The sequence below is a fragment of the Mustela nigripes genome, chromosome 13 (assembly GCF_022355385.1).
Source record: "Mustela nigripes isolate SB6536 chromosome 13, MUSNIG.SB6536, whole genome shotgun sequence".
In the NCBI taxonomy this organism is placed as follows: domain Eukaryota; kingdom Metazoa; phylum Chordata; class Mammalia; order Carnivora; family Mustelidae; genus Mustela; species Mustela nigripes.
This window is the reverse complement of record NC_081569.1, coordinates 7,050,050-7,075,250: the sequence shown is the minus strand read 5'-3', so window position 1 is coordinate 7,075,250 and position 25,201 is coordinate 7,050,050. Positions and strand designations below refer to the sequence as shown.

The following is a 25,201-nucleotide window of genomic DNA, read 5'->3' as shown; positions in this document are numbered from 1 at the left end:
CAGAGAGCCCTCGTCCAGTGATGGAAATACATCCCTACAGACCTTTCCTTCCCTACAGACCAGAACACACGCAGGGAGGGGCCTGCTAGAGTCAGACAGATGACAACATGTCCTGGGGCGGAGCGCCCCAGAGCACATCCCTAGGAGGCATGTGAGTGGGAGACCCGAGGCAGAACAAAAGTGCAGAGTGGCCACTGAGTAGAGCACAGGTCAGCCTGTTAGCGTGACTGCCTCGTGCCACGGGGCTGGGCACATCTGGAAGCACTGCTCCTGGTCTCCGCGTACAGCTGACTTTAGAAACAGCAGGCAAAATGGAAACACAAAAAAGAAATAATGGGGCTCCATGTCCGCATCAAATGCTTGTCCCTGTAATGAACCAGCAGCACCTGGGACTAAGAATTCTGCATGAGACTCTGCCCCAAGCCAAGTCTGTCCCGAGTCCTCAAAGCACCAGCCCCACAGCAAACAAGAACATAAAGTTCCCGGGAGGTTCTCTCTCCTTGCGTGGCCCCTTTCTGGCTATGTAGTTCTTGGAAAGCTCTCTTCAGCACTCGGAGCCTCCTCTCTCCTCTGAAATGGGAGCAAAAATCTCTAGCACATCAGACGGTGGGAATGAAATAAAACGATGTATGTGGATGCCCCGCAGGGTGCCCGTCCTATGTGGGCAGTCCCCGAAAACGGGCTTTTATTACCAGTGGAGACTCGGAAAGAACAAAGATGGTGAGAGATCACAACTATTAACGAGATAACTAAAGCGGGGGGGGGGGGGGCAACCACCAGGGGAAAGGGAGGGACGAGGGGCGGGACCCATGCTCAAGTTCCCAAACCCTCCGTGGCCGTGGCCGTGGCACGTGGAGGGAGCCGTCACCACAGGAACAACAAAACAAGGAAACTCACCCCCAACAATGCGCTCGGCAGACGCTGCTAAATGGTTTCCAATTAATTAACTGATTACATGATAGAACAGAAGGGGATTCGAAAGAGCGCTGTTGACCTTTAAGAATAATTAATATATCAGGATAGCAAACTCGTCCAAGGAAAATAATGAGGAACATTTTAATATTCCATTCGAAAGCTCTGGATAGGGAGGCAGATGGACCTTTCCTAAGCAACGCCCGGCTCCCTCCACCTCCCCTAGCTTCCTGGCTACCCACCACCTCCCACTCAGCCTCTTCCTCCAGATCCTGTGACCTCTGGACGCCCACCTCTGCACACCAGCACTGCTGCCCCTGCCCTGTCCCTGCCTGGACCTGCAGCCCTCTGTTTGCCGGGGGAATGACAGCAAACTAAGGGGGGCGGTTGAAAGGTTCCCCATGCCACTGTATGGGAGGGGGGATGCAGAGAGGGGTGCATCAGCTCCCCCTTCACAGTCCATATGGGTACCTGGAAGCCTCTCTCCCCACCGAGTGTGCTGTCGCGGTCAGCACCCCAGACAGGGGTCGGTGCCCCTCCTCCTGGCTCCTGGCTCCTGGCTCTCCCGGCAATTCCACCATCACAGCCCTAATGGAATATATGGTTCTCGATCTGATGGCAAGCATTCAAGCAGTCTGTGAGGTCATGGCCCATCTATCTTAGTCACAATTCTACTGTCCCCAGCATCCAGCAACACAGTGTTGTTGAGTGGATCTGCACTGAGTTCTCCGCCGGGAACAGACTTCCGTGACACTCCGGATTCCCCCAGAATTTCAGGCAAATGCCTAATCAACCTCCAGGACTCCCTGGAATAGCCTTCCTCCAAACAGCCTTCCTGACGGCCGCCTCCCAACTCAGTTTTCCCACCTCCAGGGCCGCCGAGTGGTCTGTCCATCCCTTTAGTTCAGCACTTGTCACTCTGTCTGTCTCTCAATAGTCTGGCTTCCTATTAGCCAAGGGACCCCCTACAAGTAAAAACAGGGCTTTTCTTGATCTCTTTGTATCCCCAGTATAAGCAAAATATCTGGTATACAGTAGGTGCCCAGGAAATATTAGCTGAGGATCCCAAGGATAAATGGAAGTTCATTGGCTAAAAGGAGGCAAATCCCATAAAACCTCCAATCCCCTTACATAGCTCCAAGGACACGAGATCCATTCATTCAACATGTACCGATGACCGGTGACCACATATCCCCGCTTGCCCAAACAGTCCCAGTTCTGGTCTGTTGTCCAGAATCCCGTTCCGTTAGTTCCCTTTCACTCTCAGAAGGGTCCCAGTCCCGGGGCATCTGGCTGGCCCAGGTGGTTGAGCGTCCAACTCTTGCTTTTGGCTCCGGTCGTGATCTCAGGGTCACGGGACTGAGCCCCCACTTCAGGCTCCTTGCTCAGAGCAAAGTCTGCTGGGGATTCTCTCTCTCCCTCTCCCTATGTCCCTTCCCCAGCACCCACACTCTCCAAATAAATAAATAAATAGGTAAAATCTTCTTTAAAAAAACAGGGTCCCAGTTTGGACAATAATTTTACTGAATTCCTACTATGTGCTATGCCCTCTTCAGCTGTTGGCTTACAGTGAGAATAATAGACACAGGCCAATCCTCTAAACAAGGTAAGTTTTAGTATCATCTCAGCTCTAACTATATTGAAAGCCAGCCTCCGCCCCCTTAATCATTCAGCCCACACGAATCTGGTACCTAGTCCATGCCAGGCAATGCTGGGCCCTGGTGCATAAGTGAAGGAGACATGTTCTCCCATGGAAACCATTCAATGCCTACATTTCCAGAAGAATCTGGGGAAGGGGATCTGTCTGAAAGGTTTGCATGTGACTCAGAATCTGAATGTTCCTTATGGTCTTTAATCCTTGGTGGGGAGCAATCAGGTCGGCCATGGTCCCCATAGCCATGCATGTTAGCTGGCCCAGGGTAAGGTATCCTTGCTCTAAAATATCTTGTTTTTTGTTTTGGGGTTTTTTTTTCCCTTAATCCTTAGAAAGGGCAGGTCCAAGGGTATTTGCAAGGAAGTATACAGCTACAGATAGGAGAGATCCTAGAGAATGATCTCCAGAACCCCATGACTCCTAGGAGACCCAGCCCCACTCCCGATCCCCCTCCTGCTTCCCTGGGTTCTCATCAGTCTTCAAACAGACTTCTCCCAGCCCAGCTTATTCTAAATCACTGCAGAATTCAGGGTCCTATAGCTAATCTTATTTTCAAAGCTCACATGGCTTTGCTTCTACTAAAACTCTCCATGTTACCACTCCCGCTCTCCTCCTCGGTGTCAGAAGCACTGGCCTCCCCTCTCAGTCACCTTGACTGTCAGTAACAGCCATGCCCCTTCTCCTGAGCTGCAGCCACAATTAGGGGCCAGCGGCCCCCGGCCTCCCACCCCCACCCCCATCTCGATCTCGCTTCCAGTGTCTGCTGAAAACATGGCTTTTCTCCTTTTAATTACATTTCTCTGCTCCCTCTCTGTTATTGGCCTCATGACTCAGGGCTTCAATTTATTCACCAAACAATGTCATTACACCACTGTTTTCCGTAATTTATACCATGCACGGTCTTTTGGCCTCTGTTGTCCAATTCTGCAAAATGTTTGGGGAAAGCAGTGTTCGTTCCTATTCCCCATGGCCTCTCTCCTGCAGAGAGATCTGGCAGAGTCCCCAGAGACTTACGCAAGACCTCTTATCTCACACTCAGTATATGGAGCCGAGAACCAACCCCTACCCCACTTGGTTCCATATCAATCCTCAAAGGGTTGTTTCTTCACCTCCCACTCGCCCCCATAGGTTACGTGAGGATCCGGGATACACTGGGGACAGGAGGGCATTTGTCTGTGCAGCCAAGGCATTTTGGATTGAGACTTACAGAAAAGAGAATGGAATAGAAAAGCACACGGGGACGTGGTCCTGGCCAAGATTAGCTCCCCCAGGGGTGACCATCCACACAAGGGGCCATGGACTGTGTTTCTGCACAGTTTTTTGTTTTCACAAAGCAGAAGGCACAGTTTGCACTTTGATCACAAACATTGCTACAAGAAAGCACCCAAGGAAATTTCACTGAATGGTCTGAATTGCACACATCTTGCACTAAGCAGGGTGCCAAACTCCACTAATTCTTTCTTAAACCAGCACCATGATGGCTGACCTCGACTTAATTTAAACCTTGAGCTTTGAACACAAGTGCAAACCATTAATTAACTTGCTAATCATTTTTCCATGCTATGGGGATTCTTCCAGAATCATTAACAATAATCATGTGAATAAACTAAAGAAAATTGGGATACAGAAATAATTTTCTAAGGACAGAAATAATGAGTAACATTTATTGAGTGCTTGTTAGGAACTAATTACTAAAGATATTAGATATCAGATATTAAAGATATCAGTCCACTGAATCTTCCCCCCAAACCATTTATGGTCCATATTATTGTTATGATTTGTTCTCATGTTAAAGATTTTTTTTAAAAATCTATGACTTAGAGATTAGATAGCTAGTTCAAGGTCACAAAGCTGGTACTGTTAAAACGGGCTGAGCCAGTGCGTCTGATTCCAGAATCCATGACCTCATTAGCATAGTAGCACGTGTGTGTGTGTGTGTGTGTGTGTGTGTGTGTGTGTTGTTTGTGTGTGCGTTACACATGCATGTAAGCCAGAACGTGTCTGGATCTCAAGTCGGGGGCTCTGTGAAAGCCTTCCAAGAATGAAGAGGGCAGGCACATCATCACAAGGGACAAACCCACGAGTACCATAACTCTATCAGCTCTGCTGTACTGCATCCACACTTTGTCCCCATGTGACTACTCCTATGAGAAAGCACAAGGCAGAGCCACCAGCTTTTGGCCCCATTCAACAGAAACAGAACAGGCTTGATAAAGGGATGAGCACAGCCTGTTTGGATCAGAGACCCTGGGAGCTCTGCCCTGGAGGAAAAAGCCCCCGCCCAGCTCAGTTCCCTTGTCATGGCTCTAGATGATTCCCCAGTTCCGAGTAACCAAAGTCATAAAACACAATCCTCCTTCTGTCTGGCCTGGGCCGGGGAGGAGAGAATAGGAACAAGCAGGTGCTCTTCTCAGGTGCTCTTTCCTGCTTTGGTCTGGATCTCGCCAGGCAGGCTAGTAGAGTTCTGTCCACCCCATGTGCAAGGTTCTTCCTGAATGCCACGTGGCTCTCACTTAAGGGGACATATGGACCACAAGCAAACAAGAGGATGGTAGAGAAAGGAAAACGGAGAGGCCAGGACCAGGGAGCCTCTCTCTGAGAAGCGGCCTCGGCTCTGGCCATGGTGCTGAATCCCCAGGGAGAGGAACATGGAGGCTGAGGGCTGGAAGGCAAAAGTGGTGGTAGGGAGACACCAGTTTCCCTAACGAGAAGAAACAATTTTTCAATACTCCTTTTGGAAAATCTGGGCTCCTGAATACCCTCAGAGACGTAAACCACCCTGTACACTGATACAACAGAAAAGAACATGAGTTCTGGAGCAGACATTTATATATGAATCCATATCTTTAGCTGTGTGACCTTGGGCAAGTTACATAACCTCTCTGAGCCCAGGAGTCCTCATCTGTAAAACAAGAAGCATACCACTCATTCAAACAGGATCCCTGTTGCAAGAGTGCTTAGAAGAGAGCTTAATACAATAAATATTTCTTCTCTCTTTCTTTTGGCTTCATTCTCTGCTTGCTTGCAAATGCTTACACACACACACACACACACACACACACACACACAAAATCCATGAGCTTTCTCCCTCTTCCTATATAATGCTGCACATATTCCTTCAAAAACAAATTTAAGGACCATGTCCTTCCCCAGCATCCCTAGGATACACAAACTGTTCTGCCTGCTATGGTCCACATCCTGGCATCTCTGGTCTAAGAAAGCTAACTCTTTCTTCCCTACTAGACTGAACATTCCAGCTCCATCTGGACCAAGTCCTGCCTTAGTGTCTCCATTCCTCCCCATCCCAAGCCACGATGCTGGCCACAGGGGGAGACCTTTCCAAAGCACCACTCACCTGCATTTAACAAGGCCCACTGTAGCATTCTCCATCTGGTCACCTAACCTAGATCATGAAACTAAGAATATCTGAATGTTTTCAGACTACTTTTGAGTTAGTCTCTGACAGTGACCCAGATACCACAATATTGCCAGTAAAGCCAGTGTTGATATGTGTCTCCCATGTAGTAGAACAGTAACTTAAAAAAAAAAAAAAAATCACGGTGGTGATGGGTCTGTGGAAAGTGTCAGAGCAGCATCAAAACCCAGAAGTCCAGAAACCAGGTGAAGCTCCTCCCCGCTGTCTGCAGTGACTTAGGGAACAGCCCAGTGTAGCAAAAAAGACAAGGCACGGGGAGTCTGAGCCTGGGGTTCTGGTCCAGCCTTCACTACTTCCAGCTCTGTGGCCTTGGGTGGTTCACTCTCTCTGTTTCCTTAGCAGAAAGATAGGGATGATGCTACTTCACCTTAATACTGCCTGTTAAATGAGATGGTACTTTCGAGAGCACTTCATAAAGCATTATAGTCATATTGGGGGTAAGCATGTTGCTTGGGGAACTGGTCATCAGTCCTAAGAAGACACATGTCCGTGTCACTCTCATAACATCACACCACACCACCATCCCCACTCCATGTCCACCTGCGGGACCCCGAACAGACACGTCCACTCATTTCACAGGGGCTTAGGAAATCTCACAGGTGCCTAGCATCTTAGTGTGAGTCTGGGACAACAAAATAGAAACCCTGCAAAATTCTCATATGATCGAGAGATGTGTGGACGGAAAGACCTAACATCTGTAAGGATCTCACTATGTGCAAGACTTCAAATACATTCTCTCTTCCAAGTCCCAGAACACAAGCCTAGGAAAGGGGTGATTTTAGCGCCAGAGCAAGAACCAGCTCAGAGAGATTAGATGTCTTTTTGGGGGGTGGGGGGAGATCTTATTCATTTATTTGACAGAGAGAAATCACAAGTAGGCAGAGAGGCAGGCAGAGAGAGAAGGGGAAGCAGGCTCCCTGCTGAGCAGAGAGCCCGATGCGGGCCTCGATCCCAGGACCCTGAGATCACGACCTGAGCCGAAAGCAGAGGCTTAACACAATGAGCCACCCAGGTACCCAAGATTAGATGTCTTGACTGAGGTCCCACAGCTGCTTGGCAGTCAGGCTGGGGATGGAGCCCAGTTCGGAGGGACTCCAGTGTCTGTGCCCTGAGACACAACACCACGCCCCACACCCCTCCTTGGTGCTTCACCAAAATAAGGGAGGGGAGGGGGCAAGGCAAGAAAATCCTACGAGGCCCGCCTATGCAACCACCTAATAGATGTTGTCGGTGTTCTCTGAAAAGCCCAACACGGTCTCTCACGCATGCCTACTCAGAGCCAGCGAGCGAGGCTTTCCAGAGGTCTCTGAGGTCGGAGCAGAGACTGACACCCGTGAGAGAGACCAAGGGGGGACAGGAGCAGGGAAGGATGGCAGGAGAGGGAAAGACCCGATGAGAGAAAGCTGCTGGGGATCAGGCCCGGGGAGTGCATTTATTAATATTCTAAACGGAGTTCTGACTTCTTAAGCTTTATTTAAGAACATGCCCGACTGTATAATTACAAGGCCTTAATTTGTTTTCTTTTCCGCACAATAAATAAGGAGCCCACGGTTGCTCTTTGCACACACCGCCCTTGCCGCCTCGACAGAGGTTCTTTTTTTTTTTTTTTTTTAAGATTTTATTCATTTATTTGACAGAGAGAGATCACAAGTAGACGGAGAGGCAGGCAGAGAGATAGAGGGAAGCAGGCTCCCCGCTGAGCAGAGAGCCCGACGTGGGACTCGATCCCAGGACCCTGAGATCATGACCTGAGCCAAAGGCAGCGGCTTAACTCACTGAGCCACCCAGGCGTCCCTTGACAGAGGTTCTTGATTGCAGACGGGCAGCTGGCACACAGGGGGCAGCCCCACTGCCGCCGGCACAGGTGAGCGGCCTGCCCCCGGGGGCACAGCTGGGAGCCCCAGATGTGGGGAAAGGCAAGAAGACCGAGGGGCCCTTGTATTTCTGGAGAACGGCATGGCATAGGTGAGTGGGGAAGTCAGCCCCCCTGGACGCCCCTGGGGAGCAGGCACTGCTGGGCACGCTGTGCTCAGAGGCGCCGACATGATATGGCAATGGGCTCAGCGAGCAGCAGGGGAGACCGTTCCATCTCTCAAAGGCAGAAGCCTACTTCCTAGTGCCCCCGGCTGTGTCTGTGCACCGAATGCCTCAGGGCATCAGACTCACCAATGACAAAGGGGAAACCAACCTGCCTCCAGTCGTCCCTGCCACCATCCCCTGACGCCTGCACCAAATGCCAGGGCTGTGCCGTGTGCTGGGTGTCCAGTGGTGGAGGCAAGAGGCAAGAGGCCCGTCCCCAGGGAGCTCTCAGCACAGTAGGGACAATAAACATCACATCATTAAAAGCATAATGATGAAATTCAAATGCATGCTTACTGGGACAAGCGCAAAGGAAGGACAAGAACAGGGACCAAAGGAAAGGGACGGGGTGTGGCGTCGTGAGCGGAAGGCTGTCAGGGGACCCTTGGGCTGAACCTGGAAGGAGGAGTAGCCACTCTCTAGAGAGAGTGGGGGCCGGACGAAAGCCTGCCCTGCGAGGGGCCAGGACAGGCAAGGGCTGTGCAGGGAGATGGCCCGGGACACTGCCGGTGTGGAGGGGAGTCGGTGCAGCAGGGGCAGAGGGCGTGGGAGGACGTGTTGTGGGAGGCGGGTGTGCAGAAGTGCAGGAACGGGTCCCAGGGTTGGCCCCCGACCTGTGCACGCTGAACCGTTGAGGTTCCTGCCACAACGGCCCACTCACCCAGGAAACTGAGGCAGAGACTCTGTGCTTCCCAACAGCCTCAAAGGCGCATCTAGGAGGCTCTGAGTGAAATGCTTAAATGATGTCTTTGCCAGTTGCATGGGGAAAAACCGTGGGGTGGAGTGAGAATGGGAACTCTCTGGAGAGCTGTGAGGACACTGGTGTGTCAGAGAGGCAGGGCCCTGGCCAGGGAGGCACCAGACCTCCCTCTGGAAGGAGGCATGGAGGTCTCTGACACACACCGTCTGGCTGAAAATGGGGACCTAGGGAAGGGGTCCTGCCCTGCAGCCCTGACCCCCCCCCCCCACACTCGGGCTTTCCCTAACATGACCAGCCCTCAGAGTTCGGCTGCCTTGGTGACAGACGTCTCAGATCACCGAACAAACCTGGAAGACAGCAGAGCTGGAAGCAAGATCCTAACCCATTTGTTCTGACCCTTTATGGAGCACAGGGCAAGACAGTGGTGGCGATCCAGCTACCAGCCCAATTCCAGGGTCAGTGTGGGAGGCCTGTGGTCCCTCAAACACCGCCAGGCCACTGAGCACATAGCACACGGCTCCCTCTACCAAGAAGTGTCCTCACCCTATAACTCACCACCCATTCCCTCACCAAGCTCCTTCCAGCCACCATCTCCTACCCATAGAGTAAAGCCTCAACCCTCTGCCTCTCTCTCCTGTCCCCAGCCACATCACTGAATCCAAAGACCTAAGTGTAATTCATCTTTGTCGCTTTGCCTGCGAAGCACCAGGACCGGGCCAGATGCTCCTGATGGGAATTAATAAATTCATGTCTCACGAAAATGCCACATGACCCAGAGGGCCACTGTGAGTGAACGTCACAGGACTCTAGGACACAAGGTTGGTTGGGGATGGCACGCAGCTGAGCCCCACTCTGGGGGACCCAATGTCCTTCCAATCTGAAACAGTTACCCCAGCTGGAAGGCCCAGAAGCCCACTGGAAAGGGCAGAGGACCACAGCAGGTCCCAAGAGACAAAGGGGTTAACCTGGGCAGAGACTTTCACAAACCCATCAAGGAAAAAACCAGGGAGAGAGAGAGAGACACGAGACTGCCGGTCCGCTAAGGAATGAAGACGGACGAAAATTAATGACGACGCCAAAATAGCCACGAGACTAATCTCATTTTCTAAATCTGTCCTTAACAAGAAAAATGGAGAAAAGAGATGTGGACAAATGGAAAGTAATGAAGCCTTAGGGGAGGGCGGGTGGGGTGGGGTGGGGGAATCTACGAAGAAGAATCAAGCCTGCAAAAATATGGGCGCGCAGTCTAATCCCCAAGGCTGGGAGCCGCTGAGACCAGCGTGTTTACTCAGCATTAGATGGAGCTTTTGGAAAGCTGACAAGGTTACAAGAAAACTCTTAAAGTTCTGCGCAGTGGATCCTAGAGATACCTGAAATTAAAAAGAGCACAGACTCAGTGCTGAATGTAGGTCTGCTTCGACGAAGAGAATCACACAGCCTCACAAACACTCTGGGTGGCCGGCAAGGTACGCGGCCATACCTCCTGGGTCATGGCGGGTCTGCTCTGGGTGGATTGGGATGCCGTCCACAAAACAAAGTGAATAGAAAGAAATTATCAGGGAGCACATCCTTAATCCCAGAACCCCAGGGAGTCTGCAGGAGAGACACAAATGGACAAGAAAAAAGGAAACTCAATTTAGGAAGCTGGCCACCTGCCCGTTCCTAAGGGACAAGATATAAATCCTTTCCAGGGTTCCAGAAAGGCCATCACCCAGAGACGGAGGGTGTGACGTGACTAGAAGTGGGAAACAGCAGATGCGTGAGTGAGGGTTAGGGTGAGTTTGGTGAGTTACAGGATACAAAACCCATCAGGGTTCAACAGAAGCAAGAAGCACCCATTTGAAAGAGGGAATAACAAAGGCCCTGGGTGGTGTCCTCAGATGCTGCCCAGGTCGGACTTTGGGAGGAAGACCCAGGAGACCTACAGAAGTAACAGCACTCCATGGCACAAGGAGATGACAGGGGTTGAAGCTACACCCTCCTCAGCACCAAATTATGAGCTTGTAAGGACCTTAGAGCTCATCGAATCTGGTGCATATCCTTCCACTCCCACCTCCAGACTAGGTAGTGGGCTTTGCCACCCACAAACATCGTCTTTCCCGGGGGCCTGGGGCCAGACAAGTTTGCCACATGCTCTCTGGGAACAGTCAGATGGAAAGCCGGCTACTCTGGCAGGCATATGTTGTAAACATGGGTTCATCCCAACCTGTTCAATCAATGAGGCTCCGTTCTCTTCACTGGACACCCACTCCATGTGACCCTCTGGCTGCCAGTCCAGGCCCTGCCCACCTGCCTAGACCCTGCTGGCAACTGGGTGTAGAGGGGACTTGGTTTCAGGCACCCCTTTCGTATTCTCCCACGGTCCTTCTCCCAGAGGAGCCCCCATTCTGAGAAGTGCCACCTTCCAGCTGGTTCTGGAGACCTGACGCCTGCCCAGGCTGGACCTGTGGGGGCCACAGCCAAGGGGTGCGAGGGTGGACGGGGTCTGGGGCTCCGGAGGCAGCCCACTACGGCTGGACTCAGTCTCTCCCACTGAGGAGCCACGTAAACTCAGGCGAGTCAGTAACCACTCTGCCTTACATTCCCCATCTGTAAAACGGAGACAGCAAACCTCGTTCACCTGCTATTAGGAAGGTAAAATGCGTATAAAGTGCACAGACCAATGCCCGGCCTGAAGGTAGTGCTTTGTGAATGCTGAGCCCGTGGAACTGAAATGCCTGCCCCGGCAGGGAGGCGGCGGGGAGGGGAAGGCCAAAATAAGTTGACCAACACTTTCCCCTGGTCCTGCCCCTCAGTGACCCCAGATGCCACCTTTCTTTCAAGAATTTCCCAAAATGCTGAGGCCGGGTCTGGGCCATTTATAACACCACCTCAGTTTATAGATGTAGAAACAGACCAGGTGGGCTAAGCAGCTCATCCAAGGTCAGAGAACAATGCAGAGGAAGAGCAAAGTTGATGCTGAGAGCATCACTCCGCTGAGAGCCCAAGGGCACCTGTGACCAATGACAGCCATGCAGGTTCAAGCCACTGCCCAACGCTTGTGTGAACCTGAAATTCAGAACCCCTCCTCTCCTAGCCACCACCCAGGCACACTCAGGCCGTGCACAGAGCCTGGTCGGACGGGACCCAAGAACAGTCAACAGGACAATACAGTGGAAAAAAGGTCAAACTAACAGGACCAAGACCTGAGTTCTAGTGCTGGCTCAGCAGACTTGGTCAGGATTCTTCTGTCCTCTAGAAATCCATCCTCTCACCCACAGAATGACCAAGGCCGAGTAGCCAACAGATGGCCGACAAATGACTGCGGACCACTCGCCACGGGACAGGCATCACTCTCTGTGCGGGGCTACAGCGGCGAGCAAGACGAGGTCTCCGCTCTTGGGAAACGGACATTCTAGGGGCGGGACAGGGTACAGACAATCACACAAAGACGTGAAGGAGATAATTCCAGACAATCCACAGTAACAAGGGCCAGGGACACTGTTCAGCCACATGGTGTAACTGGGTGACAGCTGCATGAGGAGAAGCAAGGCCACTGAGGCCGGGTGGTCAGCCAGGCCTTGCTAAACAAGACAGTCCCATCAGAGAGAAGCACGAGAAGGAGCCAACATGCGGAGAACTGGGTCCAGCAGACCAGCAAGTAAAAACCTCCAAGGGGAAGGATGAGTGTGGCACATTCAAGGAACTGAAAGAGGGGTCATAAGCCTAGAGCGGAGAGCAAGGGGGAAAGTGCCGGGACAGGAGACAAAAAGGTGAACACCCAAGCTGCCTGAGTATGGGGCCGCGGCGAGGGGTTTCGCTTTTACTGTAAGTAACGGGGGATCCGATTGGAGGGCTTCGAGCAGCAGAGTGGCACGGTCGGATCTATGTGTTTAAAATACCACTCTGGCGATGACGTTGGGAATGACAGGTGGGGGACGAAAGGCAGAGGACAGAATGTTAAGAAAACCAGAGCCAGAAGACAAGCTGGTGGCCAGGACCAAGACAGCGTGTGGTGGGGGAAGGGACAAGAGACGCAGTGGGTACAAGATATCCGATGGTTCTGAATTAACTGATGGAAGGGAGGAGGAAGGCAGACAGAGGGAAGAGAAAAGGCGAAGACGACTTGTAAGGGTCTGGCATGAGTGATCTGGCGGATGGTACCACTTACAAAAACAACCAACAGGGCGCCTGGGTGGGTGGCTCAGTGGGATAAGCCTCTGCCTTCGGCTCAGGTCATGATCCCGGGGTCCTGGGATCGAGTCCTGCATCGGGCTCTCTGCTCAGCGGGGAGCCTGCTTCCCTCCCCCACCCCCGCCACTGCCTACTTGTGATCTTTGTCAAATAAATACATAAAATAAACTTAAAAAATAAAAAAGGAGGTGTTTTAGCATATGACTCTAAAAGGCGGGGATGGGGGCAGGGACAGGAATATAAATTTGGGGAGGTTAGTTCTAGAGCCCTTCTGGCTTTAATTCCCTACAATTCTGGGGACTCAGAAACCAAAGAGCAGGGAAGAAGTCATTAATAGGAGAAAAAACATACGGAGTCTTCCATAAAGCGCTGTCCTCAGCACTTTCTAAGCATCGTCTTTGTGGAGGCTCAGGACAATCCCCTGAAGTAGGAGCTCTTACGGTCCCTTCAAAACTCATGGAGGTTCGGTATTTTGCCTAAGTAAGATGGGGAAACTTATCACACTAAGACGTAGAGGATCCGAGATGCGAAACCTGGCCTTTCTATCACCCAAGCCCACGTTGACTGTTAACTACACGGTGCTCAGTGGCTAAGTCCTCCATGTGGAATAAAGGAGGAAGGGCCCATGTGGGGAAGCAGTGAGGGGACAAGTGTGCCACTCACCAATCCCTTCAGGACTTGGCAGAAAGTCTCAATGCCGAGGGAAGGGGCAGGCAGAGAGGCAAAGCTCCACCTTTAGTAGATAAAATATCTACTCATATCTACCCATTGTCTTACATCCCAGAATGGGGGGTGATCTCAAGGAGAAAAAGCACTCAGTGATTTACAAGACATAATAAAGCAGCGTCGTCATGCTTCCAACCCCATAACCTCAAGAGGAAAGTATTGCCTTCTCAGCCGAGTCCTGCAATGGTAAAGGCTCAGCTCCTTCCTCTTATCTGTCCGCGCAGGGCTACTGACTTTCTCTCCTTGTGAGCATAACACAGTGGACACAATCATGCTCAAATCAGGATACTCTCCCCCTGCTGCCCCCATCACACTCCCACACAGGTCAGCTCTGGCTGGCTCTCACAAGCCGGAGATGAGCGTACCTCTGCTCGCAACAGAGAAGAGCAACAGTGTGGCGTCCAGAGCTCTGGGAGAAAAAGCAAGAAATGGAATGCAAGAGAAATCTGACCACAACAACTCCAAGGGATTAAATAAAAATTCTTATGGCTTGCTGGAATCTCACACTGCATATTCTTGGAAATGAGCACGCCATAGGCAAATGCTGAGAATCTTTTATGATAAAGATACTCGGATTGTAACGTAACTGTTGTTATAGGATTTGACCTGAATGGGAGAAGAAACTAAACAGAGCTTTCTCAAGAGCGGTCTTTGAGGATGGATGGCTCTAAATTCCCAGGGGAAACAGCGGCTCTAATAAAACTTTAAAGACTCCCAACCCTCCCGTAAGAAGTTCTTGTTGGAGAACTAGAGAGACAGGGACAAACACATGTGGACTGTAGAACAGTGCACTGGCTTCAGAGGCCAAGGGATGAGAGCCCAGGTCCTGGCTGTTCCACTAACTGCTATGTGAACTTGGGGGAAGCCAGTTATGATTTCTGAGCCTCAATATTCCCATCTATGGAATGGGGATGGAGGAACCCTAATCTAGAATTACCGAGAGATGTTTATAAAAACACCAGCCACAGGCCTTGGCACAGAGTAAGTTCTCAATCAACACTAGACTTTCCTTCTTCTCTCCGGATACCAGCATTTTTTAGATTTTCTTTCTTTATTTATTTAGAGGCAGGAGGGGCAGAAGAAGGGAGGGGGGAGAGAGTCTGAAGCAGACTCCGTGCTGAGCACAGAGCCTGATGCTGGGCTCGATCTCACGACCCTGAGATCATGACTTGAGCTCGAAATCAAGAGTCGGACTCTTCACTGACTGAGCCACCTGGGCCTTGATACCGGCATTTTTCATGCAATTTTCTAACCATAATAATAAAAAAAAAAGTTTTAATTGCTTCAGTGGAAAATACTGTGTCTTCTGGTCCATGAGGTATGGTGGGAAGATTCCTGGAAGTTCTACTTCTTCTACTTACAAGTCAGAGCATCTCTGGGCCTGCCTCCTGGGCTGCCTCCTACACTCCCCCACCAGGATGGTAACGGGATCGGAAGGAGACAATATATGTGAAAGCACTCGGAAAACCCTGACATGCTCTACAGAGGAAAGACCATGCCGCCATGCTGGCGCAGTTCACAGAGAGTTGTCTGTGCCATTCTGCCTATGGGGACCCCAGACTGTGGAGATCCGGCCCACGTGTGAGCCAACACCACAGAAAACCAACCCTGGAAGGAAAGAGATGAGCCAGCTGCAGAGGTGGGGCTGGGAAATTCGGCAAACAATCCAGCTTCAGCTCTCCAATCAGATGGAAACAAAGGGTAAGCTCGTCGGCTGAACTGTTTGGGTCCTTTCTGAAACTTGCGTTGTCGTGAAGGGCTCTAGAGCAAGGGGACTGAGTGGAGAGAACAGGGAATCCGTCGGAGTTCGCTTCTTGGTAGTCAAGGAAGGAAGACATGAGAGACCGCAGGGAAAGTATTCCAGAGGCCGGAGAGGTGGGCAGCTCAGCAGAACAGGTCTATGATTCTTCCAGAATAAAGTCACAATCAGAATCAGCATCCAGGCCCACTGGTCCCCCCCTCTTTCGTTCTATTATCATCCACAAAAAATAGCAACGATAGTTACCATCATTATTAGCGACTGCCGTTTCTGAATGCTGCCCATTTACTGGGCACTGGGCTAAGAGCTGTATCTGCCTCGGGTCACGTGATCTTCCCCACAGCCCCTCCGCAAAGGGGGCCCCCTTATGGCACCCATTTTGCTGTTTTTTTTTTTTAAAGATTTAATTTATTTATTTGACAGACAGAGATCACAAGTAGGCAGAGAGGCAGGCAGAGAGAGAGAGAGAGAGGGAAGCAGGCTTCCTGCGGAGCAGAGAGCCCGATGCGGGGCTCGGTCCCAGGACCCTGAGATCATGACCCGAGCCGAAGGCAGCAGCCCAAACCACTGAGCCACCCAGGCGCCCCATGGCACCCATTTTGAATCCTTAAGAATCCTTAATCCAAAAATCTGGAAGATCAAAGAAAGGATCTAAAGGTCAAGGAGATTCCAGTCTCTCAGACAGGCTCTCCCTTGCTGTGGATGAATCAAAACTTCTCTTCCTCACGCTCAGTAAAGCACAGAGAACACCAGAGCAGCCAAGAGAAGATGGGTCCGTCGCTCAAAAACTTTGAAGATGGACACAAGAGCCCTCGTCCCCGGCCTCCTTCGTGACGGACAACTTGGCCCTAACATCACTGGCTCCTTTTCTGGCCCGAGGAGGAAGCTGGCATGAGTAATGGGAGAGCAGCTTAGAAGTGGGGGGAACAGGGGCGCCTGGGTGGCTCAGTCGGTTAAGCCGCTGCCTTCGGCTCAGGTCATGATCTCAGGGTCCTGGGATCGAGTCCTGCATCGGGCTCTCTGCTCAGCAGGGAGCCTGCTTCCTCCTCTCTCTCTCTCTGCCTGCCTCTATGCCTACTTGTGATCTCTCTCTGTCAAATAAATAAATAAAATCTTAAAAAAAAAAAAAAAAGAAAGAAAGAAAGAAGTGGGGGGAACAGCCCGAGCCAATCAGAGCAATCCGGACAACCTGACACCAGTACAGCGGGTGATGATTTCACTTCCTGCTTCTTATTCTGTACAGAGGGGACAAGAAAAGCCTTCTCTGCCATCACCCTAAAAAAAAAAAAAAAAAAAAAAGAAAAGAAAAGAAAAACGAAAAAGCCGCCAAGCCAGGGCTTGGCAATTAGTGTTGGAGTAAGTGATCATCTTGTGATTGCTCAGCTGGGGCCTGAAGACTCGTAACCGCATTTAGAGGACAGAAATAGAAGAGGCTGAGAGAGAGCAGAGAAACCTGGCCCATTTGCCAGGAGAAAGATGTCCTGACGCTGCCGGGAAATTCACTCGGTTGGGATTGGGGGCGTGTCTTCGTTAAGCGGGAGAAGTTCCTAAATAAACCCATCGATGAAGCCAGTGCTTACCCCTTGACCCCTTCGCTCCTCTGTGACCCTCAGGCTCCCCCTGGAAACCCCACGGAGCCTAGGGGAGCCCCTGGACAGGTGCTGAATTTCTCCTTCCAAGCTGAGCATCCTAATGGCCCCCGATGGGGGCCCAAACTGGGGGTAGATGGATAGTAAACCGTCCTTCCTTTTTTTTTTTTTTTAATAAACATATATTTTTATCCCCAGGGGTACAGGTCTGTGAATCGCCCAGTTTACACACTTCACAGCACTCACCAAAGCACATACCTTCCCCAATGTCCATAACCCCACCCCCTTCTCTCAACCCTCCTCCCCCCAGCAACCCCCAGTAAACTGTCCTTCTTGCCAACAGCAGCTACTTTGGCAAAAGCTGGCCCATGCTTCCGGGAGAAGACAGGGCCCGAGGTCACGGGCAGGTTCACAGCCATGAACAGAACTACTCCAACCAGACCCCCTCGGTCCCCTAAACCTTGAGAATCTTGCAAAGCCCCAGCAGCCTGTCACTGCCACCACCCCCAGACCCCGGATCATCCCCAAAGAGATGTGGGTCACAGCCTTCTTCTAGGACTTCAAGGGTAAGTCAAGGAAATGTTCCAGGACATTCCATTTCAGAAACACCTGTAACCCAAGATGTACCCCTGCTCCCACTTCTGCCACCCAAAGAAACAGGACGGATCTCAAAGTCCCCTCGACTTCCTCAAGAGCGGCGGGTGACACAGTGCCCTGTAAGCCTCTAGGACACGAGCACCCAGCCACTGTCCTTGAGCCATGGGGACAAAGCTTCTCCCATCTGACAGCCTCTCTCCCCCATGACCCTAGCCCACAAACGGGCCTTCCATGTGTCCTATTCTGCCATAGCAGCCGTTTCATTTGGCCCATGGGGTTGAAGGGCTTTGTTTTTCATTGCCAGCATTTAAAACTTGAGGGGTTTCCCCAGACCTTTAGCTCTTCTTGAAAGAACAGTAAGTCTGGCAGCAGGAGGCCCCACGTCCACCTAGCAGCGGTCAGCGGGCTGCCCCTTCCGCAGGGGACATGTGGTCCCCAGACTCCACTGCCCCCACCTGACGGGCCAAGGGCGCTTAGCTCTGTGAACTCCGTAGGAGTCAGCGCGAAAAGAAAGACTCCTCAGAGGTCAGAAGAGTCTTCCCCCGGGGTATTTTACATTGAAATTCAAATCCCCCGTAAAATAAACACCTGGAACATCTGGTCCAAGGCCCTCCTCTGGTCCCAGCCACGCCTCCCGCTGCAGAGCACACACAGCAAGACACACTCACCACAGAGGCTCGCCTCGCGGAGACGGGGGCGACCGCTGCATGACACGGTTGGGAGGGAGGACTGAAGGGGAGACTTCGGGCCCTGGGCGAGGGCCTTCCGCGTGTGCCATTTCCAGACGGAGGAAAGGAGGTGTAGCACAAAGAAGGGGGCCATACCGATAGATACACACACACACGCGTGCTCACACACAAACCCACACACACACCGAGCACTGAGCCTGAGAAAGTACACAGAGACCAGCGGGTGAGGCCAGGACCCGTAAGAAGAACCACTCCTCCCACCACAGTCCTCCAGAAGCCCTTCTCTCTCGCCCTCCCCTGCCGCTACTTTCCGAGAGCTTTCCTGGGGGGCTCCGCGTCTTCACAGGAGAGGCCCATCCAGCGGGCTGTCCTTCCGACGGCGAAGGCCGAGCGCCCCAGCCGGAACAACGGTCACACGGACAGAGGAAAGACTCACCGGCACATCATTGCTCCATTTTTTTCACCCCAAATACAACAGACGCCCCCTCCCTCCCCACCTGGTCCCTGCAGAATCTCTCCTCTCTCAGGGAAGGTGCCCAGGGGATGTCCAAGATGGCCACCATCCTGGAGGGAGGGGTGACCAGAAAGCAAGCACAGCGGGTCGACGTTCCCCTGACCAGCTCCCCCGGCTTCCTCTCAAGCCCGCCTTCTCCCCAGGACATGGCCGTCCTCCCACTGAACCTCAGAGTCCTCACAGAGAACGAGGCCTGGAGAGAAAGCAGCGGGCTCATGTGAGTCTGCCCCCAAAGGTGCGACCCTGAGGAGGCCCCTCCGCCATCAGACATGGAAGGGAGGGGAAGTGGGTAGGGGAGAGAGGTGCAGACAAGAATCCTACCCGGAGCCCCGTGGCCTGGAACCTGTCCCAAACAAACCTGTGTGACCTCAGGTACGGGGGTCTCCATTCTTGGAGCCGCTCTCCAGTGAACCCAGAACCTACTCAGACATGGCGCTTGGTCCGGCCCGGCCTACCTTCTTCTGCCAACTGTGCCCAACAAACAGCAGCACCCAGACACACACTTTGGGCCCCCAAAATGGTCTCAGAGGTGTAGCGTTCATATCCCAGACGAGAGGGATTTCTCATCACTAACATTCCCATAAAATCGCGAATAAAAAGCGAACAACCCTAGGAGTCAGGAGGCTCTAAGCCCTGGTTTAGGCTCGTCCTTCTGACAGGAACCTTACAGATGCTCAAATCCCAAACACTCATTTTTAAGACACAAAGTCTGAGGCCTCGGCACACAGGGATGAACCAGCATAGACCCCAGGTGGCCAGCTGGCTCCATGGCCCAGCGCTCTCCCTGCTGTGTGCCCCCCACATCCCTGAAGCCCAGGACCCAGCTCTACTCACATGTAGCGCAAGTGGGGGTTCTTGGCAAAGGCCCTGGGCTGGATGCTCCGAAGTCCTGAGTTCTTGATGGTCCTGGAGAGAGAGAGAGAAAAACAGGGTCAGCAGGGCTTTCGGAGCTGAGGGACAGCTGCTCCGGGCTGAGGCTCACAGGAGGTCATGGGCCGCCAGCCGGGCCGGTGAACTGAACGCAATTCCCCATCATCAGTATCGCGGGGCGTCCCCCAGACGGCATCTGGGCTCACCCCCCACGGGGACCTGGGTGAGGGTTTGGGATGAGCTGGAAGCTGTCCTCTCCCGATCCTGGCAACAGGGCTCCTGCTCAAGAATCAGGCCCAGCGGCTACAGGGCTGCAGCCTCCACTGCCTCCCCCCTCCCCAAGCCCCCCACGACCACTAGCACTGAAATCCCAAAGGAGGAGGAGTGGGCTGGGGGATTTTTGCAGGCTACGGGGGCCATTTGTCAACCAGGGGGCTGAGGTGAGATCACTAGCCGAGAGGCCTGGGTTCAGGTCCTGCCCCGAATCCCTAACTGCAGGTGGGACCACACAGCCACCAGTCTTCTGGGCTGATGGGAAATGCGGGAGAGTGAAGGGGTGGCCTTGGAAGCCCCGGGCAGTCCCTAAGTGGGTGGTACCGGCTCTACTAAGAAAGGAACGGAGGAGGGAAGTGCCCAGGGCAGCCAAGGGGCAGCGGGCGCTCCCCCACCCACCACCCGTGGCCTCTCCCGTGGCCCGGTGCACTCACAGCTTTTGGAGGCCGGTGTAGAGCTCCATGTCCACGGCATTCAGCGTGTGCAAACCTCGCCAGTTCTCTATGTGTCTGCAGGGGAGGAGGAAAGACAGGGTTCAGGCCAGCCAGGGTCCACAGGAAAGGTACTGTCTCTGCAGCCAGAGAGACCTGGGTTCGAATCCTGGATCGCCCACGTGCAAGCCAGGCCTTCTGCCACATGGCCAAGTGTCCCCGAGCCTCTGTTTCTCCCTCCCCAAGGGACCTTATATACCACCCACCTGGGGCAATTGGCATGAGACCCAGAGCACCTGGCCCGAGGACCACATTTAATGTCCCCCTCTCTGCTCCAGAAAGCTCTCCTTTTTAAAGACTCGAAACCCAGGTTCCCCTTTGGTCTTCACAACTCAGCTTCCTTCCTCTAGCTCGTGTTTTCCTTTTGTGGACTTCCTAAGGACAGCTCGTTTTCTCAGCAGTCCAGGAAGGCAACACAAATGATGTGGGTTTGAAAAGGGAGAGCGGGAGGGTAGCTTGCCGGTGGGTATGGTTTTTGAGTGAAAAAGCTCAGAAGGAGCACACACCCACTTCAGAGACCCCCAGGGTCCAGACACTGACTGCCTGGTTCGGGTGACCACAGCCCAACCCGCCTGGAGTTCAAGAACACGGATAACTTGATTGGGCAGATCCAAGTCCAGAAAGGAGGGGGCTGGCTGGGGACCAGAGAGGCACTAGAGTATCACAGAAGTAAGGTGAGACCTAGGAGCCCAGCAACGGCTTCAACTCTGGGACCCAAAACCCAGAGGCTTTGAGCGAGAGCTCTGACCTCTCTGAGCCCCTTGTGTCTTTGTTTGCAAAGGGAGAGGGTTTCACTAGATCAGCATCTTCTCTCCTTCCCCGTCACAAGGTCTCTGTTTAGAGCTTTCTCCCAAGACGCCTCCTGTTTAAGGAGGCTGGTGTCAAGTAGGCACACGATACATTTATTAAGTAACAATTAATTTCTCTTCTAGGATTTATTGACCGAAGATATAAATCACCATTCACCAGAGCTTTTTATCAACAGATATTAAACCAGCACTAACTCTCCCAGCGGATAATCAGGTCTGGCTCAAAGCAAAGGAACTTGAAAGTTCTATAAGCAGAGAAGCTGACTTGTCCTAGGTTTGATTACTGCTTTTATTTATTAATTGGGGGGGGGGATATTGACAAAATGCCAGAGACAAAACAACCTCCATTATAGCTTTTAGGGTCCCCAGGTTGAGAACTATCCGGCCACTGATCTGTTAAGGCCCTTCCCAACTCCAGAGCTGTGGGAGACGTTACCACTCCTCCCCATCTCTATCCCGTGGAGCTCCCAGGGCCTCAGGAGAAGGCCCTCTGCTGCCCACTGTGCCCTCCCGGGACCCGACACTCCCATCACCGGTGGTCGCTCCCCACGGATGTCAAAGTACCCTCTTCAGCCACCCTGCCACGCAGCCGTCCGAGGCACACTGAGGCCAGAGAAGCGGCAGCCGCCTTCCCCAGACACCCCCTCCTCGGCCCCACCACACCCGCGGCTCTTCCATCTGCCACCGAGGGAAGCCGGAGCCAGAAAGGCAGTGGAGTGGCAGTGGCCAGGGCCCCTGGAAGCATTTCAAAGCAACACAGTGACAAGGTATGCGGAGAACCCGTTTCGTACCGCATTCTCTCGGGGTCCCCGCTGAGCAGCCAGACACACTGGCATCTGCTGGGGACAGGGACCAGGTGGCCGGGTCGGGACTGAATTCCAAGACCAAAGTCTTCTCCCTGGAAGCCTCCCAGCCCCAGGGCGGTTTGCTCGGTCTGGTCCTGCCAGGGCAGGGCCCCTGGCACCACGTCAGGTGACAAGGAATACGAGGAGGAGTAAAATGACCTGCGCCAGTGCCCCCAACGTGTGTTCACTGGGCCAGCGGTCCGGGCCAACCACCAAGTGAATGATGCTATTCCTACAGGCGACCGTTCATTCCCAGGAGCCCGGCCCCAGACTAGGATCTGCTTCCGACAAGCAGCTGTGGATCAGTTGTTGAAGTAAATGAAACTGTTTTCCTCTGCCCCCATCAGAGGCCCGTAAACGTGTTTATATTTATGGCTGAGTTGTCAATCATTGGTGTATTGTATTGGTTTACCGTTTTTTTAGCCGTCGCATCCTGAGGGCCCCACACCGGCCTGTCTGACGTAGGCTCACTCGGAGACGCAGCTGGACAATGAATGAATTCTTTGGTGCAAAAGGCTCCCTGGTCAAGAGACCTGGGCCCCTGCCTCCGCTGTCGGGTCTGAGGCTCCCCGCACGGCGGGGAAGAGCCTTTGCACAGCCGCCGTGCCATGGCGCGGGGAAGAGCCTGGGCTCTCCCGAGCCCGGTCGACAAGCTACATTCTGCGGGCCAAATCCAGTCCACCACCTGTCTTTGTACAGCCTGAGGGCTAAGAATAGTTCGTACATTTAAAAAAAAAAAATCAAAAGCAGAATCCTAATTTGTGACATGCGAAAACTATATGAAATTTAAATTTCAGTGTTCATATCCATTCAGTGACTGGTCTGTGGCTGCTCTTGTTGTACAAGAACGGAGCTGAGCTGAGGCAGCGAGGCAGAAACCCGCCTTCTATAGAAGAAACTTGCCAGCCGGGCTCCCTACCCCCCTGCCTCCAGCCAGGCTGCCCGGACGCACATCCTGGCCCCGTCGCTACCTTTGTCCACGTGTGACCCCATCCAGGGGACATCACCTGTCTATGCCTCAGTTTCCTCATCCGTCAGATGGGCTAATAAAATACCACGCCCCCCCCCCCCAGGGTAAGAGTGACGCGAGACTGGAAAAGCCCCGTTAAAAAGCCCGGAGAGAACGGCAGCTCGGGACACATAGTAAGTCCTCAGGGAGCGCGAGCCGGGACGGTTATTTTTAACCCTGTGCTTTGCAGAAACTGAGCAGTCTTTTCTCAGTTTTCGAGCTAAAAATGGCATCGCGGTTCTGCTGGAAGTTGTCATTTCTCAGCAATCATTGATAAAAACTCCATGTGGCAGGCGCGTGGAGGGGCAGTAAGTCTGTCATTCATGACCTCCAGGAAAACTGCTCGGGCAGAAACGAGGAACAGGTTCAGGGAACGCACAGCCGGCAGCCCAGGACGGCTTCTGGGGCGAAGGTGCAGCCTGTCATTTGCTGATGACATCGGCGGGGCACCTGCCAAGTCCGCTGGTGACTCACCGAGTGATGGCTCGGTACCAGCCCTGGGGGTCAGCTGTGAGAGCTCGGTGGGCTGCTGTGTACTACAGGTTTAAGTGGGGAAGGCAGGCTCTAAAAACATAACAAATGGGATAAATCTGACCATAGGCTTGGTTTGCCTTTGTTCGTGGTAAACAGTAGTTACCTTGACCTCTAGTATGTGGCTTCTCCTTCTATTGTGCTTTTCTGGATGTCGGGGCTGTCTTCCCTGAGCACTTAATGTTGTCACTTCAAAAGCAATCGATGATGATCATTGTTTAGAGGAAGGTTTGACACTTGAACCCTGTGAGGGGCAGTTGCTGGTCACCCCCATTCCAGGACCACAGGCTGTACGGGAAGGAACCCATCTCGCCGTGGGGAAGAAGGAGCTCCGAGCCATGCCGGGAACTCAGGTCCGTGTGGGGCTGCCGAATTCTGCGTTCGTCCGCTCGGGCACAGAGCGCGGCCCCACGGGGATCTGCACCCTTGTTCTCAGTCTGCGTGCTTTCCCCGGGAACAGTGAGGGGCGGCGGCAGAGAGGAGGCTCCCATCCTGACTGAAGCACCCCACCTGAGTCACCTCTCAGACAGCGGCGCTCAGCGGGGGTCATCCTGCCCCCAAGGGACACTGGGAAATGTCTGCAGATGTTTTGGGCGCTCACAGCCGGGAGGAAGGGAAGGATGCTGACATCTCATGGGCAGAGGCCAGGGATGCTCCTAAAAGAATCCACAGGTGCCCAGGACAGACCCCACAACAGACAATAACTGTCCCAGAATGTCGACAGTAGGGAAGCCCTGCCTCATGTAAGGCTTATGCCTGAAGATGACTAGGGAAGACTGCGTTCCATGTCTTGAAACAGCAACAGTTGTGAAAATGACTGCTTTGGGGACACCTGGGGGCGGGGGGGGGGGGGCTCAGTTGGCAAAGCATCTGCCTTCGGCTCTGGTCATAAGCTTCAGGTGCTGGGATCAAGTCTTCCCCCTCTCCTGTTGCCCCTCCCCCAACTTGTGCACATTCTCTCCTCAAATAAATTTTTCTTAATCTTTGTTTTAAAAAAATAACTGCTTTGCAGCAAACCCTAAGGTTTGCCTCTATAGGTCCCTGGGTCCAGGTGATAGCATCAAAAGCTATCCCCAGACCCCCCCGCAAGTCAAGGGCATTCCTTGAGAGGAAATGAGGGGCTCTTTGGTGCGCTGGACCATGGGCCAAGCCAGGTTACACATCCCAGAAGCAATAATGTTCCCCTCGCCCAGCTCTGGCTGGAACCCACTGGTCAAGAGTCCCCACCGCCACCCCACCCCCACCCCCACTGAGAGTCCCTCTTCCACGTGGCTTACTCCTGCTTCGCAATGGGAACTGCCCCATCCAAGGAGCTAACTCAGTGCCCCGTCCCTCCCCTCTGGCCACCGCCCTTCCCGGAACCACAACTCTTCACCAAGAGCGAGTGTGCCGCACTTTTCCAGAGAGACGGGAGGAAGGGAGGCTTAATCACGGCAACGCTGAGCAACCAAGCCGGAGCCTGGCTACGGGCTGCACCTCCGAAAATCTCAGTGGGGTCTAGGTGAGCCTCTGTGGTCAAAGAACACGCCGCTGTCAGGTGGGCCG

General features: G+C 53.0%; 1 protein-coding gene across 3 annotated transcripts in view; it reads right to left on the bottom strand.

Moving 5' to 3' along the window:
* Positions 1-25,201, bottom strand: part of NTRK3 (neurotrophic receptor tyrosine kinase 3) — a 364,802-nt gene that overhangs the window by 269,314 nt on the left and 70,287 nt on the right. For all 3 annotated transcript variants that reach the window (XM_059371609.1, XM_059371611.1, XM_059371612.1), the window contains exons 2-3: positions 20,406-20,480; positions 19,663-19,734 (exon numbers count right to left, since the gene is read on the bottom strand). In XM_059371609.1, the coding sequence (XP_059227592.1) occupies positions 19,663-19,734; positions 20,406-20,480 (147 nt within the window). The remainder of the gene's footprint in view (positions 1-19,662; positions 19,735-20,405; positions 20,481-25,201) is intronic.